This window comes from Astyanax mexicanus, chromosome 23, assembly GCF_023375975.1.
Source record: "Astyanax mexicanus isolate ESR-SI-001 chromosome 23, AstMex3_surface, whole genome shotgun sequence".
Taxonomy (NCBI): Eukaryota; Metazoa; Chordata; class Actinopteri; order Characiformes; family Acestrorhamphidae; genus Astyanax; species Astyanax mexicanus.
The window spans coordinates 4,084,915-4,103,783 of NC_064430.1; the positions used below are offsets into that span (position 1 = coordinate 4,084,915).

The 18,869-nt window shown below is 40.1% G+C and overlaps 1 protein-coding gene across 7 annotated transcripts in view; it reads right to left on the reverse strand.

Moving 5' to 3' along the window:
• znf536 (zinc finger protein 536) overlaps positions 1 to 18,869 on the reverse strand; it is a 429,900-nt gene that overhangs the window by 218,270 nt on the left and 192,761 nt on the right. For all 7 annotated transcript variants that reach the window (XM_007246936.4, XM_007246939.4, XM_049470939.1 and 4 more), the window contains one exon: positions 9,571 to 11,822. In XM_007246936.4, coding sequence (XP_007246998.1) covers positions 9,571 to 11,821 — 2,251 coding nt within the window. In that variant the 5' untranslated portion in view covers position 11,822. The remainder of the gene's footprint in view (positions 1 to 9,570; positions 11,823 to 18,869) is intronic.

Below are 18,869 nucleotides of genomic sequence, written 5' to 3' on the forward strand. Positions count from 1 at the left end.
TTTGACTTAAAATAAATGTGATAATGTGTATTTGTTGCTGGTGTTTGTTGTGAATATTGTATTATAATACTTTTCTACTTTTCTCAATAAAGCTTCTAAAACATATAAGCATTAAAGGTAGGCAAAGGGCTATCCACTGTCTTGTGTCTTAATTCTTCTTTTTTAGGATAATTGTTTATATCAAGAGTTTGTTTCAAGCTAATATTTTATTACAAATCAAAATAAAATGTGATTTAGGTAATTTAAATAGCTTTCCAGCTCTAGTCTACCTTCACTGAACTCATCTCCATGATTCAGGACTCGTCTTCTATCGGTACCTGATGAAGTTTTTTCAACATCTTTTAATATAAAAGTTGCTTTAATATTTCTTATTAATAAAGGTTAGAGGCTATAAGTATCACAGGGTTGTTTAGTCTTTTTATTATTGTGGTTTATTGATTTTTTTTGGTCTGTATTTTGGTCAGTTAAACAGCCGTTGAGGCTGTTTTATGTTTTTTATTTATTTATTTTAAATGCTGAATTATTTGATGAATGAGACCCATAGAAATGTGTGATGTGATGTGATGAATGGACCAATAGAAAATGACTTATATGAAGTTCTTTGACTTCAGTTGACGTCCACTGAAGTAGGGTTTTATCTTTTAAAACCCGTATTTTTGGACATGCCTCCTGCTAAAGTAAAAAAAAAAAAGAACTCCACCAGTGAAAATAGTTTAATTGCTGCTCTGTTTGTAGCTGTGCAGTTTGGCTTGTAAGCGCTGCATGGTTGCTAGGTTATCTGTTTGTGGCAGAGTAATACTGTACATGGAGAGCTTCGGTTACAGTGCATTACCGGCTGATAACGGTACTCATAGAACGCCTCCAAACCAATCACATTGCAGGGTCTGAACTAGCTGCAGTTTAATATATATATATATATATATATATATATATATATATATATATATATATATATATATATATATATATATATTGTAACAGTGCAGAGACTGTATGAAGCTATTAGTATAAAGCATGTTTCCAAAGACTCAAGGCCAAGAATTTTGAGCAAAATGAAGCCAAAGCGTCACGTTTTTTTTATATTGACTTTAATTAACACAGCAATTACATTGTAACAGTACGTTTGCATGTGTAATTACCCTCATTGTAATTGTGTAATTAGATGAATATCCATGCTTTATAACCTAAGGCATCCTCTGGCAAATCCAATTTCAATTTGTATGGAGCGAGTGTTTCTCCGGCACGTTGGAGAGCAGCGGTGAAGACCTAGGGATATGTGTCTAATCCGCTTCACGTTAAAAACCACATTCCCCTTAAAAATATTTAGACATGCAGGATTTCTGCACATGAGGAGAGGAAAGAGCCGGGACAGGTTTACAGCCTGGGGCTGGAGGGATCAGGACCAGACAAAAAGGGGCTAATGACGAAGGAGAGGCTGCATTTACTCTTCATTTACTTATTCATTACGGCGCAATAGCTGGTGAATTAAAACCTTGGAACTTTAATCTGTGGTTAGTTTTGCTTTTTTTCCCACTATAAAAAATATATATACACGTTTAATGGACATTACAGTAGAGTGGAATATAAACCTTGCTCTAATAACCTTCAATACAGTTAGACAAATTGTGAAGATTGATTTAATAAGGTTTTAGATAAAGTAAAGGACATTAACATGCCCATTTCTCATGTTATTAAATACATAATTCAGTCAGTTTGGTCAAATTTACCTTTTATATCCATGTAAAAATGTCGATTTAAGACTGGTATGTATATATGAACATAGTTTATACACTATATATTGTTTTTTTTCTAAAATGTGTGTCATAAATAAATAAAAAGAGTTTATCCTGATAGATTTATTTGATTTTTAAGGATTATTACTGTAATAATTTGCTATGGTTCAGAAATGAATACATTGTATAGGTTGATTACATTAGTTGTGATTGGCAACCTTCTAATTTACATTATTCGAAAAGCAAGGTTTTTAAAAAAAAAACTTTTTTCTGTACAATAAAAAAATATATAAATAAATATAAACAGCAACTTCACAGAGGAGAGAACAAAACCTTCTAAACTTTCAATGGAAGTCAATGTAAAAACAGTTTATATAAAATATATAAAACATATATAAATGTATTAAAATGATGAGTTTCTTGGATTTTACCAAATTGAAAACCTCTGGAATTTAATAATCAAGAGGAAGATGAATGATCACAAGCCATCAAACCACCAAACTGAACTGCTTGAACTTTTTTTTTTTTTTTGCACCAGGAGTAAAGCAGCATAAAGTTATCCAAAAGCAGTGTGTAAGACTGGGGGAGGAGAACATGATGCCAAGATGCATGAAAACTATTAAAACTGTGATTAAAAACCAGGGTTATTCCACCAAATATTACTGACTTCTGAACTCTTAAAACTTTACTTGAGGTCTGAAAGCTCTGTGGACTAATGTGGAATTTGGGAGAAATGTCCGTAGTTTATAGAATAAAACAAGAATGTTAATTTTACTCAAATATATACCTATAAATGGCAAAATCTTCATGGACGTTTTTTGGATAGAAAGCAGTAGAACAGGTGCGCGTTTCGCCTCATCAGAGATACCGAGCTCCTGGCTCACCCTAACCCCTCTGTCAATCAACCTCGGCCTAGCTTTCTGATAACACTGACCTCTCCCTTTCTCTTTTAACCTCTCCATTCTCCGGAACGGACAGAATGTGTTCAGAGCGCCGCCCTTTCACGGCCTCCCGAAGCCCTGCTTTACATAGTATTACATCAGGTTTCAATAGTGTCTGTTCTGCCATTCAGAGTAAGCCTCTGTTTAAGGCAATCTCTGTCTGTCTTTCTTTCGTTCGTTCTTTCTTTCTCTCTCTCTCTCTTTTCTTTTCTTTTCTTTCTTTCTCTCTTCTGTCTTCTGTGTGTCTGTCTCGCCCGTGCTGTCGCTCAAAGGCCCGGCATAATGAATGCAGAAACACTATCGGAAAAAAAAAAAAAGTGGAGCCCCCTTGTTTATAGAGCCCGATTCAGAGCGAAGAAGAATCCGAAATAACAATAGATCTCTTCCCCAGTCAAACCAATCTTATAACAGTAATAAGAAATAAAAGAGGGGATGGGGGGAGAAATGTAATAAAGGGAGAGATAGAGCAGACGTAAGAAAGAAAGAAGAAAAAAATAAAAGAGGTCTAGAGATTCCATTGAATGAGGAGCATATTTAAGGTTGATTATTGAGAGGGAGAGGAGAAAGGTCTTTAAAGGACGTTTCTCAGGCAACTCTCTCTCTGTCTCTCTCTCTCTCTCTGTCTCTCTCTCTCTCTTTCTCTCTCACTCTCTCTCTTTCACTCTCTCGCTCTCGCTCTCTAAACAAGTGTGCAGTGTTAAAGACAAAAGCGATTGTGTCGACCTTCTTTCACAGTTGAGATGTTATTGTTGATTACTGTAATTCAAGTTTAACTCAAAATTGCAGTGGGTAGGTGGTTTAGAGGTTGGCGGAGCTCGCGGCTCCAAGGCAGGCTGTAGATGAGGACGATGTGCATTAAAGAAGGGAATTAAAGACGAAGACGAACGAGGAGAAGAAGAAGAAGAAGAAGAAGAAGAAGTGGAGGGAACAAAAAAAAAAACACCAATAAAAAAAAAAAGAAAAAGAATCTACAGATGCGAGAGGAAGTGTGTAAGTGTGTGTTCTCGCGGGTTAAGAGTGAGAACGTGTGAGATATTAAAAGTAAAACAGAGGTATAACTTGCCACATCCTGTTGCATAATACACGTGCAAACACACACACACACACACACACACACACACACACATATAAGAACACTGCAGACAACACATGCAAGTGTGTACACAAGTACACACACTAATACACTACTTACACAGAGTAATGATAATGATAAATGTTCTTAATATTACTAATAATAGTTGAGACAGTAGAGAAAATTGCAGAACCACTTTTAAAAATAAAACTCCTTTATAACGGGTTTATAAATGGTTTATAAACAAGTCTATTGATGATACTTTAAAACCACTAATAAGCAGTTACAACAAATAGAAATAGAAAGGGAAACCGTTTTCTTTCCTTTGCCAAATACTGAACCCACATTATACTGGTAATATATATATATATATATATATATATATATATATATATATATATATATATATATATATATATGTTAACAACTTAACATACAGTACTGTGCAAACGTTTTAGGCACCTGTGGGAATTTCAGTAAAGAAAAAGCTTCTTATCTGTAAAGTAAGTGTTTATTAGCTCAGTAAAACACATAAATACAAACAGCAATTTTACAAAAAGCTAAAGTTTTCCTTAAAACAACATCTCCTAATCTCTCCTTCTCACCTGAGTTTAATAGAGTTATTTATTTCTAGTTCTCATCATATTAATCAACACCTGGTTTGGTAAATTACTGGTAAATGTGGTAAATCAGGTGAGCTGCTGACGGAACTGAACATGATATACACATGCTGGCTGAGGAGCATCCAGGAGAAATCTGGAATCTCTACACTGTGTTCTTCAGCAGTTATGTTTTACTGTATGTAGTATGTTTATTTGCATCTGTTCAAATCATATGTGGTGCTTATATGGTGCTTATGTGGTGCTATTAATGGTTTATAAACCCTTTATAAAGTGGCAGAGAAAATGCATATAGAAGAAAAAGCACAAAAAAACAAGCACTGTGTTTTTTTCACATTTCCTGTGGCTTTAAAATTTGATTGCAGACAGATAGCAGGAACCCAGTGTATTTTTATTACTTTAGTTGTGTCTGTTCAGTTTCTCATCTCTATTTTATTTGTTAGTATACTTTAATTATATTGTATATTTACACGACTGAAACACATTACAAAAAAAAAAAAAAAATTGGGCCGCAAAGCACTTATAGATTTCTAATGTGTGTGCAGCATGTGGTTTTGCATCACAGTGCTCATTGCTATCTTGCACCCCCTGAAAAACTCTATATTCATGGCAACAGAGCTTGTGAATATATCTATGCTGATGGGTGTGGTTGTCTGGAATATATATATATATATATATATATATATATATATGCCTCCTTCTAAATTATTATTTTTTTGAATATGTTATTAAAAGCGATATATATTATTCTCAATTTTTCTGGTAACAGTGTGAACCGTTTAACCTATAGACTTTACACACACAAAAAAAAAACAGCTACAGACATGCATGCACACACACACACACACCCCTACACACACACACACACACACGCAAGAAACAAAAAAAAAAGAAAAAATACTGTATGATTACTCTTCCCTCATAATAACTTGGTCACACTTGTACCCATTAATTAAAATCAGGCATTGCATGTAAACCGTGCAACTCTTAGCAGAACAGCACAGAAACTGTTCTGTTTTTTTTTTTTTTTCTTTCTCTCTTTTCTTCCTGTGGTTTACTCTTTACTTCACTGCGAAGTAAACTCTCAGTGCAGGTAGAGTGCAGTTAATAGAAAAAATAAAAAAAATAAATATAAATAAAAAAAGAGAACAAAACCCGGCCAGTGCGTCTAATGCTGCTGCACTTCCTCCCTCATCATGTGTTTCACCTGTAGCTCTGTTGTGGGTTATAGAATAAGTGTACGATTTCCGCTGCCAGCCTGAACCTGCCGCTACGCGTTTGTAGTTCTTATCGTTAGCGAATGCTAACAGCACTTCTTAGAGCGTGGCGAGATCAGTGCTCCCTCGCAACTACGCCCACTCGCCGGGCAGAGAGCCCTCAAGGTCAACTTTAAGAACACGGCCGTGATGGTGCTGCTGGTGGTGTATGTGTGTGTGTGTGGTGTGTGTACTGTATGTGTGTGTGTATGTGTATGTGTGTACTGTATGTGTGTGTGTGTGTGTGTGTGTGTGTGTGTTCATAACAGGGGGTGGTGAGGTGGAGGGGGTTGTTGGCATCATGCCCACAGCACAGCAGTCCCTCGCTGCCCTCTCCACCTAAGCTGGGCAGCAACATGGGGATTTCAGCTGGTGATCACACTCTACTTTAACACCAGCTCACCAGAAGGAGCAAGAAAAAAAAAGAGAAGAGAGAAGAGAGAGAAGAGAGAGAGAGACTGCAAGAGGGGCGAGATTTATTTTATGATCTGAATATATATATATATATATATATATATATATATATATATATATATATATATAATTATATAATAAATAAAAAAATAATATATATATAGAGAGAGAGCACTTAAAAATTATGTGTTTCTTTGATTTTACCCAACTAAAAAAACCTCTGGAATATAATCAAGCTGAACCACTTGAATTTTTGCACCAGGTGTAAAGGCATAAAAAGTTATCCAAAAGCAGTGTGCAAGACTGGTGGAGGAGGAGAACATGATGCCAAGAACATGCATGAAAACTGTGATAAAAAAACAGGGTTATTCCACCAAATATTGATTTCTGAACGCTTTATGAACTTTATGAATATGAACATGTTCTCTTTGCATTATTTGAAGTCTAAAATTTAGTCTGCAAATAAATGTTTTAAATGACAATATTTTAAATAATTAGCAAAATAAAATATAACATATATATATATATATATATATATATATATATATATATATATATATATATATATATATACTAAAAATGATGGTAGACTTGTCAGTCATGACAATGTCTGTTTGCCTGCCACGACTCAAGTTCACACACCAAAGACTCCATATCCCAGAATTCACCCACGTGCCAGATCACGTGATGCTTCAGCGTTCTGGCTCACCTAGCTACTGAGATTGCTCTCACCTGGTTTCCCCTGTATAAATACCCCATGTGTTCCCCTGTGTATTCTTTGCCCATTATTATATCTAGTTACCTAGCTCTTCTAGCCAGCATTTTTTTTTTCATTTTTTCCTATAAGTTTAGGCCTTTATTTAATTGATTTAATAAATTGTATATTTAGGATCCACAGCATCAGAATTCAAAAAACGTCACAGACACGCCCACGTGCCAAGCTGAGAGATCTAGCTAGTGAACACATACCATAAGAGGTATGCTACGTATTTTTAGAATCAATAGGTATTAGCATTTTTAATAGACTTATGTTTAAATATGATCAAATCTCCCATTGAAATGAATGGAAAAAAACATATATTCACATATGTTTGTTCATTTTTAATTTACTACATAATTTGAACCCAGAAACTGTCCCTTAACACTGTGCCTACATTTCTTAATAAACAAACCAATAGAAATGCTTCAAAATGACCTGAAATAAACTCTTTTTACATTCGCAGCTCTTCCCAGCACTATGTGCACTATTTCCTTCAGTCAACACGAATCCAGTTTACTAATGTATGCATTTATTTATTTATTTATTTTAAAACTCTGTGTACCTTAACGAAACAGACCTCGCCCGTGATAAAACGCGCATTAGCCGCGCGGACCGCGAAATAATAATTCTAATTGTTCTAAGAGGCCTTTTTACACCAGCCGGATCATTAAATATATATGACGTCTGCATCAAAACATCACTCATCCTCTGGTGTTTACGCTTTCCCAATTTATAGCCTTAGATTTCACAAGAGTTGATAAAATGCCACCAGCTAAATCTCGCAGATGATTCAAAGTACTTGTAAAAGAGATGCAAAAGAAATAAAACTTCCTGCATTAAAATTCAGAAGATAATTACTTCCGTGACATACACCAACCCCACACATACCCCCCCCACACACACACCCCTCCCTCCTCTCTGTTGAGATGTGTTTAGGTTTAAGCGTCTCTCTCTCTATAAAGAGAATAGGTTTTATCTTCCTCTCATTTTCATTAATTCCTAATTGGGGTGGGGGGTTGTCTGTTATTATTCCTTAGATTAAAATAAACATAGCCCACTGCATGTTCAAACCCATCTCACTACACGAGGGTGATAAGGACTGGGAATAAATAAACAATTTCTTCTGTACTGTAGAAATTAAGTTGCTTAGAGCCTTAAGCTAAGCCACAGCTTTTTTTTTCTTTTTTTTTCTTCTTCTTCTTCTTCTTCTTTTTTTTCCCCCTTTCCTCCTCTCGACGACTTAAAAGCATATTTTACCCCGGCAAATGAAGTTCACATTTTTTGACCTGCTTTATATGTATATCTTTAATTAGTGTCTTGTTTAGCTTAAACCAACTGATTATCACGTAGTCGTGACCTAATTAACGGACGGGCTGCTTAGCGGTGGTGTTCCACCCCGAGGAGCGAGAAAGTTACCTTTAAAACTTCTGTAATCATTAGCTGCAGCTTCTCTTAATCCCACTAAACACACTCTTTATCTCTAAAAGCTCCGTGTCCCTCAGCTGTGGTGGGTTCACTGCCGCACTGTCGTACATTCTTTCGGCTGTGTTTTAATCGCTTGTAATAATGGGCGCTGTCCGTGAAGCTCCTTCATGGAGCTGGCGCTCCGCTGGGGACAGAGGCCTGCCGAAGTTTAAGGGACGCTCGCGGCTTCGGATGGGCTTTCGGACGCTAATTTGTGTGTTTAGCGAGTGCGTCTGGTCTACGGTAAAAGCAGGGTAAATAATAGAGAGCTCTTTGAAGGTGTCCGATGGGTATTTGAACCGAGGCGTTAAGTATCCGAGGTATGCGGGGAATGTGGAGCTGGGATTTGTGGCGGCTTTGGGCGAGCACGTTTGACCAAGCACGGTTGATCACCTTAGTCCAACACACACACACTTACAGTACATCTGGCACTTTTCCAGAGCAAGGTACCTCGACACGACTCGACTCTACACTAAGTGACTCTACTCACTTTTTTTATTACCTGGCCCCTGGTTTGATTTTGAGTGCCACAGTCGTGCCAATCGTGAAAATGTAGGTGGTTACATCACTGGTTAAAACACTGTATTTCTAGTTGCAAAGGAAACTTCTGGAGAGGCCAATGAGTCCTTTGGAAGGTTTACACTGAAACCTTGCAGAATTTTAGTTCTTTGAGAGTCAAGTCAAGTCAAGAACTGATGCATAGCTTTTACACGTGGCTAGTCAACAAATACGTGACCTGTAATGACCTTTTGATTGGCTGTATATATGTAGTAGCATGCTGGAAACTTGCAGACTGGTCTCAAGAGGAGTTAGTACCGTATTTTTTGGATTATAAGGCGCACTATCAATGATCATCTATTTTATAAGGCGCGTTAAACAACACTAGTAAGGATGCCTACATGGAAGTGAGCAAGGGTGTCGCCATGTTTCCCTTATTTCGTTTAAAGTCAACTGAGCACTGGATGTTAATCTACACAGATTTCTCTCCTGAAAACCATTTATTTTGTTGAGTAAAACACCTCTGTTTATTTCCAGTAAATGTAGATTTCCAATATTTTCTCTGAGGTAAATATCACCTGATATCGCTAGAATGAGGAACCCTTAGTTTTCCGGTAATCCAGTAATCAGCTAGAGGTCCATTCTATATAGTTTGTTTTACCATGACAAGCAAACAGACTACAGTTGTAGGGAAGCCACCATAAAGTCAATTAAAAAGTGCCAATTATATATGCTCAGCCATTTAGGTTTATTTGGCTATCAAAACTGCTAACTATCTAGATGGCTGTGCATTATAGAAAAAGAGGCCTTACCTGAGGACGGTGACGAGGGGTGGGGGCTGTCATCTTGCACGCTGCCCGTCTGGGAGTGGCCTCCTCCGGCTCCACTCTCCTCGGTCACATTGGAAGAGCCTGGGGTGGTGGAACGGCTGATGGACTGCGATTCAGGGTCGCTGGCAGAGCCACGCCTCTCATCAAGACCGTGCTGAAGGCCCTCGTCCGGGCGGCGGTCCTTGTTGTGCACCCGAGAGTGGACCACCATCTGGTGGTAGGTTCGGAATACTCTGCCACAGTCAGGGCACTCGCTGGGCTTCTCTTTCAGGCCAACCAGGCTGTACTCGAGCCCTTGGCTGATGCCCAGGCCACCATGGTGAGGCAGGAACTCGCGGTGACCATCAAAGCCTCCAGCTTCTTCCTTCATGGGCATGATGCCTCCGCTGGGTCTTAAGCCGTGGAGGGCATCGGGGTGTTGCTTCTGCTTCAGGCCGTCGCTGGAATCGAGGGTAGAGTGCTCATGCTTGTCTTTCCCAAAGGGCACCATCCCAGCAGCAGTGGCCATCTCCTCCTCCTGCCCGGGGGCTCCATGGTGCTGATCTTTCGGCATAAAGGAGCGTTCCATTGCCATGCTCCGTGCCATGATCTGCCAGGCCTGGTAACTATTTAGCGGGTCCATTTCTGCCACTTTTGCGGCAGCCTGCAAGCGCTCCATGCAGCTAGACTTCAGCGGGGGCACCAGGTTCAGGCAACCCAACAGAGAGCGCTTCTCATTCTCCCCCAGGCCATGGCTCATGCCGGCCATTGGGCCCAAGAGCTTTCCAAGCATTTCTTTCTCCTTCATTGCTATGCCAGCCTTGGCCAGCATCTGGTGTTGCTGTTCGGCCAGGCCCTGCTTGTCAGGAGCGAGGAAGCCACCTTGCAGACATGAGATGTAGCGTGAGTACAGGTTGGCATGGGCTTCTTGTGCTAAGCTGCTCATGCTGTTCACAGAGGGCCCATCTTGGTCAGCTCCACCTCCAACCGGAGGCTTGCTCTTAATAGCTAGCTTGTTTAGATGTACTTTCATGTGATTTTTCAGGAACCACGGCTCCTTGAAGCGGCGTCCACAGATCTGGCAGCAGTGCTCGAACGAATCCTTGTGCTTGCGCATGTGACCCTTCAAGAACCAAGCCTGGCTGAAGACCTGGCCACAGACATCGCAGCGGAACTCGTTGGCAGGCTTCTCTGCGCCGCCAACTCCTGTGCCCTGCCCTTGGGCTGACTCGGCAGTAATGTGGGCCTTCTCCACGTGGCTGATGAGGTCCTCCTCCTGGGACGCCGCAAACTCGCACAGAGTGCACTTGTAGGGCTTGTGGAGAATGCGAATGTGACGATCCAACTCTTCACGCTTCTTGAACTTGCCTTTGCAGAAGGTGCAGCGAAAGCCTGTGGCTGGGTTAAGAGCCTGTTCATCTTGCTGGTTGGTGCCAGTGGGCTTGGGCGAGGCAGAGGGTTGTGCGAGTCCTTCTGGTGTGCCTCCCAGAGTTGTAGGAGTGAGGATGCCACAAGCAGAGCCGGGCTGCTGCTGGTTGTGGGTCTGCAAGCTCAGGTGGGGTGGAAGAGATTGTGGAGGCTGCAGCAAGCTGTTTCTCATTTGCTTGTCGCGCAGGATGGCGCGCTCTTCAAGCTCATGGAGGAGTCTGTTTTCCTCGCGTACGCGACCGCGACCTTTGCCCAGGCTTCCCAACTTGTGGGTGCGAAGGTGGATCTTCAGGTTGCCCTTCTGGGCCGCTCGGTGGTCACAATAGGGGCATTTGAAGGGCTTCTCTCCAGTGTGGGTGCGCATGTGCAAGGAAAGGATGCTGTTGAAACGGAATCTCTTGCCGCAGAGAGGGCAGGGGTACTTGCGGTTCTTGCGGGCGTCGTCCTCTATGTCGTTCATCTGAGACATGATTCCCAGGTTCTGCCCGTTGAGGAACTGCTGCAGGTCAACACGCCCATTGAGACCACCTAGGGCGGCACCTGCATCCATGTTACGGTTGAGCTGATTGGCTAACAGAGCCATTTGGCTGCTGATCGGCTGGCTTGCCAGAGCGGCGTGGGTTTTCTCATCCAGTGGGGTCGCTGCCTTTTCTTCTGGGATTTGCTGGCGGCTCTGTAGGTCGGGGAAGGCGTGGCCAAGCTGAGCGGTCAACTGATGCAGCTTCTGACTGATTGGGTAGCGCCCATTAAGCACGGCACTGCTGATATGGGTGTCGGTGTCCGGAACTGCTGAGGACACACCAAGGCACAAACTAGAGTCTTCCATCCTGCAACATAAATAAAAAAGAAAGAAAAGAAAGACATGAAGAGATTAGATGAAGTCAGAACACGCCTTGCACCACCATTGTTTGACAGCGATCAACAACAAACACTGAATAATAGAAAGGGCTGGAAAGGGCTGGAACTGGAAATGTAAACTGAGACATAGGACATTAAGAACGTTTTAACAATATATGTATCATTTTAAGAAAAAAATATACAAAAAAACTTCCACGTTGCTTCAGTTACTCACAAGAAAGCTCTTGTGTTTTTTTTTTTTTGTGTAATCTCTCCATTGTCTGGGAACGTTTAGGCGTGAATGCCCTTTCTTAGCGCACTTTCTCAAGTTTCACGGGGAGAAATAAAGGCACTTCCACTTAAAGAACATTTCGGCATCTTGGGTGTTGCGCTGAAGGTCATGTTTCCCGAGCAAACAATGTCACAAAACTGGCTTTATTAAGGTTTTAGCACAAGCGCGAGCCCATTTCCTTGATTACTAAAGGGGGTGTAAGTGTGAAAAGGCTCTTATTCTGTTGCTAATATGCAATCTTATTGCGAATATTATATCAGCTTATGTGACAAAGGTTATTGCATGTTAAGAAAAGCTAATTCTCCTCACACTCGAAACACACATTGCTTTGGTGTGTTTTTCGTGTGCAGTCTGTCTGCGAGCGCCGGCACTGTGTGTAGGAAGGGGAGGGGGGGGGGGGGTGAACGGTTATTAACGATGACTACTGCAGCTAGAGTGACGAGTGTGCGAAGAAGAAGAAGAAGAAGAGAGAGAGAGAAAAAAAAAGTGAGTTTATCTCCCTCTGGTTTATGAAGTACTACATGTACTCTCACACTTGGGGGAAAAGCTGTAACTCTCAGAACTTTCTCTCAAACAGTAACACAATTTTGGAGGCAATAATTACCCAGTAAACACGGCAAGGCGCCGCATAATTAAGCTACTTGGGCCCATCCTATCAGAATTCCTCCAATTACACGCCTTAATGAAACAGAGCAGTGGCATTGTCAGGAAGCCGTCGCAATACTACAATTATGATATTAACAATAGCACTTAAAACCAAGGGGTTACTCCAGTAAACACACACTCTTATCTCACTGCTGCGACACTTGTCTTGGCGTAATTTTTCATTAAGAGGCACATTACGTTTGATGCGAATCACTTTGCTCTCGCCTCCTCTTCCCTTCTCTCTTTTCTCTCTCTCTCTTTTCTCTTTTTTCTTCCGTCCTCTCCCTCCTCTCTCGCTCTCATATGGCTTCCGATGAGGAGAAAACAACAGTTGGCGTTATTGAAAGGGTTCCCAATGTATCAGAGGCTTCCCAGGCATTTAAAATGGCCACAGAGCAGCCCAGTGCACCGTCAGGATGAAATGAATACACAAGCAGAGTCTGTTGTTATCTGGCGTGGCCGTGCTAATTTAGGATGCTGCGCACTGTGTCTTAAGGAGGGATAATGGTGTTGCCACGTTCCCCTGTGACCGACAGGGTCAAGCTTCAGAAACAATAAAGTGAGTTTTGCTTTGGTCAACAAAATATCGTATAATGTCTCATTAAGCTGATTAGTATGCTGCCTGGTAACAGTGGCCATGCGCTGCTATAACACATGATTATAATTATAACCAAAAAAAAAAAAAAAGATCCTTTCAGGGCTAGTCGCTAAGTATTAACGTGAGGTGGCTCCGCTTTCAAAAGACAGACGTCGGAAAACAATCGCCTGAGCGGATTTTTCCTTTTTTTTTCTTTTCTTTTCCTTTCTTTTCTTTTTTTTCTTTTTTTTTTCTGGACGTGCTAAAAAAGTGCAAAAAAGTGCAAAAAAAAGTGAGGGATATCTCTGTCTGTGTTGCATCCATGCCCTCCTTCCTCGTCCCTTCCTTGTCCCTTCCCTTTTCCATTTCACATTTCATTCTCAAATCCTCAAACACACACACACACACTAATACACACCCCCACACACACATACATACACATGCCTAGGGGGGGAAACAAAAGTGTGCTAGGGCAGGGAAGCCGTACCTTCTGGTCATTAATAAACCCTTTAAATGGTGCCGATTGACCCAGTTTACCCCACAGGAGAGCGGCTACCTAATGATTCAGCATCTGCAGGCTACAGGCTGCTGACACACTCCGTCCTCCTCTGCAGGAGGAGAGGAAGAAGCTTTGGTGGGGGGGGGGCACCTTTTTTTGTGGAGGTGGCGTAACCGTAGGGTCTTGTGCGGTGACGTTCGGTGTAATTACAGGTGTGGATACGGGGGAACGCATACAAAAATAAAGTGCCGAAATCACACGGACAAGGAATCACAGAGCCGAGATCCAAGATCATGCTGTCTGCCATCAGCAGCCAGAGTCAGAGAGAGCACTATTGGCCATGATTACTCCATTGGGTGGGTACAGTAGGCATGGTCAGCACAGGCATCTGTTAGCTCATAATATATATATCAGAGCTGGAGATTCGGCACTTTCCTCTAAATGCACTGAATGCACTGTTTGTAAAGTCTTTTTTGCCTTTTACCTCATAGTTTTGTAGGGCATTACTAGTAATAATTGGAGTCCTAGAAAAAAAAAAATAAGATTTTTTTTTCATTAAAATGTTCAACAAAATAATGCAATATAATAGCATCATTTTGCTATGCATTATGCTAATATATTTAATAGTATCTTTCTAAGAATTTGCTTTTTAAGAATCTTAAAAAATACCATGGTAAATATAAAAAAATGTATATAAACTTCAGATTAAGTTTTTTTTTTTTTTTTTTTTTTTTAAGAAGATATGCCCATGTCTCATGAGACGCTCTGTAAAAATGTTTCTAAAATTACATTTCTCGTCTTCTTCTTCTTCTTCTTATTATTATTATTATTATTATTATTACAATGTAATTGTTATACATGTTAATCAAATTGTCATTGCAAATTGTACAAATCTCATAAAAAAAGGTAAATATCTAAAAACATGTATAAACTTCGGATTAAGTTGTTTTTTTAGAAGATATGCCCATGTTCTTTTAGGAGCTCTGTAAAATGACATTCTTCTTCTTCTTCTTTTTTTTAGTATAATTGTCTATTAGTGTCTTTCTAAGAATTTTCTTTCTAAGAGTCTTCTTAAACTTGTTTTTAAGTAAAAAAAGCCCCTTTTTAACTCTTGTCCTGCTCTTATGACAATGTAATTATTATTATAAAAATGTATATAAACTTCGAATTAAGTTGTTTTTTATAAAATATTTTTCTTTAAAACAGTTGGTGAACAAGGCCCAATGTTCATAACTGTTAATTCATCCGTGAATTATGTTTGTGTTTCTCGTTGGGCTGCGTTTCGCTGAATCTGGAATTTGTAGGGAATTGCTTAGCGATGTAGATATGCCTACACAGATATGCCTGAGTGTGTTTCAGGCCATAACCAGTCATTAAATCCATAATACACCTACAGAGCATTGTTCCGTCCAGACGCAGACCGTGGTCTGATGCTCTTTTTCTGCTTTTTTTTTCTTCTTTTTTCTTTAAGTTCTTTAGAGATGTAGCTTGGCACAAAGCGCAGTAGCATTCAGTAGCAGCCCACAACCAGCAGATACTGGGGTCCTGAGAGTGACCACAGTGTTTGGTTTTGTTCGTGTTGGAGTGATAAAAGTGCAGAACCCAACACGGCGTAGGAAGAGTGAATAGCTGCTGAACAGAGCCCTTATTAAAGCTCTTAAAGTCACAGTGTCAGCAAATATGCATTCCACACCCACTGACCTGTGCAGCGCTGCTCAGGGTTTATTATGTGTGTGTGACTGTGGAGTGCTGTGTTTGTGTATGAATATATGTATAATTGTATAATTGTATAAATGTATAAATGTATTAATGTCTATGAATATATATGTCTTGCCATATATGTCAGAGGAGACTAAACGCATTGTTAACATAATACATTTACTAACATCTATATGAAGCCCCTAAAGGGACATTTTTGAGGCATAAGTTTGAGGGTTAAAAAGTGGTAAGCACCATATACTACAGTACGCAATAAGTAAGATCTGGGTCTGATTACATAGTATCTAGTGCCCACCACATAGTACATAGTGCTCACCACTTTGTATGTGGTAATCAACACATACTTTATACATACTATATCTGGTAAAAAAAATAAAATAAAAAAATCACTGAGTACTGTATCTGGTACTTTCTACAGAGCATATGGTCCACAGCACTTACTGTAGTATCTGGTGCTCACCACATAGTATCTGGTACTCACTACGTTGTATATGGTGCACAGAATGTACTGTAGTATATGGTGTTCACCACATAGTATCTGGTACTCACTACTTTGTACATGGTGCACAGAATGTACTGTAGTATATGGTGCTCATCACTTAGTATCTGGTATTCACTATATACAATCTGATGCACATAACTTACAGTAGTATTTGGTGCCTATCACTTACTATCTGGTGATTACCACTTACTTTATGCTGTTCCCTGCACAGTATCTGGTGCTCACCACTTAGTACAGCAGCACAGTATAGTGTGTGATGGTCATCACTCAGTATCATGTTCTCTTACTTAGTATCTGGTGTTCACCACCACTTAGTATCTGGTGTTCACCGCCACTTAGTATCTGGTGTTCACCGCCACTTAGTATCTGGTGTTCACCACCACTTAGTATCTGGTGTTCACCACCACTTAGTATCTGGTGCTCACCACCACATAGTATATGATGCTCAACACATAGTATCTGGTGCTCACCATTTAGTACAGCAGCACAGTATAGTGTGTGATGATCATTACTTAGTATCATGTTCTCCCACTTGGCATCTAGTGCTTAACACTTACTCTCTACTTACTCTCTTTTGCTCACTACATAGTATTTGGTGCTCACCACTTACTACCTGGTGCCTACCACTTTTCTTTTTAGCTTAAAACATATACTTTATATACCACATGTCACATCAGGGGAAACAGAATAAGGTGCTCACCACTTTTTTACCTTAATAAAACACGGTATGTCCCCTCAGAGGCTCCGTAGAATGATGCCTAATCGTTTAATCAATGGAAAATCAATAGAAAATCAATAGAAAATGGGGAAATACAGGAAACAGAGCAGCTGTTTTAGTAAAAAGCCAAAAACCGGCAGGAATGCTGGCCCGAGACGTCGCTTCAGACCTTCAGGCCTTACGACTTTGAACTTTCCTCAGCGAGGGAGCTGACCACATATTATCTGCTCAACACATAGTATCTGGTTCTCACCACTTAGTACAGCAGCCCAGTATAGTGTGTGATGATCACCACTTAAAACTGCACTCTCCCACTTGGTATCTGGTGCTCACTACTTATTGCAGCAGTACAGTATGGTGTGTGATGATCACCGCTTAGCATCACATGTTCACAGTTAGTTTCTGGTGCTCACCACTTGGTATCTGGTGCCCACCATTTACTCTCTGGTGTTCATTCCTTAGTATCTGGTGTTGAACACTTTTCTATTTACTTTCTAATTACTTATTAGTATCTGGTGCTTACTCTTTACTCTCCATTGCTCACTACATAGTATCTGGTGCTCACCACTTACTGACCTGGCTACTCGTTGCCTACCACTTTTCTTTTTAGCTTAAAACATACACTGTATATACCACAGGTCGCATCAAGAGAAATGTAATACAGCAAGCATCACGTAGTTTCTGGGGAGCACCACTTCTTTCTTTACCTTAATAAAATACGGTATGTCCCCTCAGGGGCTCCGTAGAACGATGCCTAATCGTTTAATCAATGGAAAATCAATGGAAAATGGGGAAATACAGGAAACAGAGCAGCCGTTTTAGTAAAAAGCCAGAAACCGGCAGGAACGCTGGCCCGAGACGCCGCTTCAGACCTTCAGGCCTTACGACTTTGAACTTTCCTCAGAGAGGGAGCTGTTAAAACGGCTGGTACGTGCCAACCCGACGACTTCCTTCTTTCGCGGTCCCTGCGGATATCAGACGAAGGCCCTTTTGAAAGTGGCTGGCATGGCACGCCGCCTCGCCTCGCCTCTCCTCGCCTCTCCTCGCCTCTCCTCGCCTCTCGCAATAGAAATCTATGATTTAAGCAAGGCCTGATGAGCTGTTGCTCATTTGGAGAGATAGCAGCTTGCCCTTTTCTTCAATTTGATTTCCTGCTTTATCTTTACCATATAACAAAGGCAGATAGACAAAGGAACAATGTGGAATGAACTGACGAATCCAGTTTGTTTTTGAACGTACCCTCGCTGACGAGTGTATGCAAATGAAGTGCATTAATATGCTTTCCTTGCTCCCGAGTCATTCCATCTCTCTCTTTCTTTCTTTCTTTCTTTTTACTGATTAAAAAAAAGGACATTTCATATGGTTAAAGATGTGACACAGACTTGCGGCATGAAGACATAACACTGGGGTGCATCACCCTTATACAAAACTCAATTCAGGGTTACTCGTTATTCCATATATAACATATTAGCTTTTAATGTCTTCTAAAAGGGCACTGAAAAAAAAAAAAAAAAAAAAACTAAATAAAATAAATAAATAAATAAAAAGACACTGGGAATCCTCAGTGTGAGCAGCATCACTCACTATGGCACGATTATCTGCAACATGCATATTTTCCACACTATAATCAGCAAAAGCCGTATGCCAAAGAGCCTTATCTCTAAAGAAACAAAGTAATTAAAATCTAAATATTCCTTCTCTTAAATTCTGCCATACTGTCATGGTTAATACATATCTGATAATGGACCCGAGCCCCAATTTTGCAGTGAGACACTAAAGCGCAGTCTGGGACGATTCATTTTTTAAAATTTATTATTATTATATTTTTTTAAATGACAAAACATAAATTAATAAATTAAATCGTAATTTAAAGCTATATTATTATTATTAACAGTGTGGTGTCTGTGTGGGTGTGCATTGCATTGCACTGCATTTACTTATTTATCTATGTTTGTCCTTTTTTTCTGCACTTAATTACACTTCAATTCACTCTTCATGCGTAATGCTCCACTCATTTACCAATAAAAAAAAAATAAATAAATAAATAAAAATACAAAGCAATAAAAATTTCAGGTCAAATCAAAG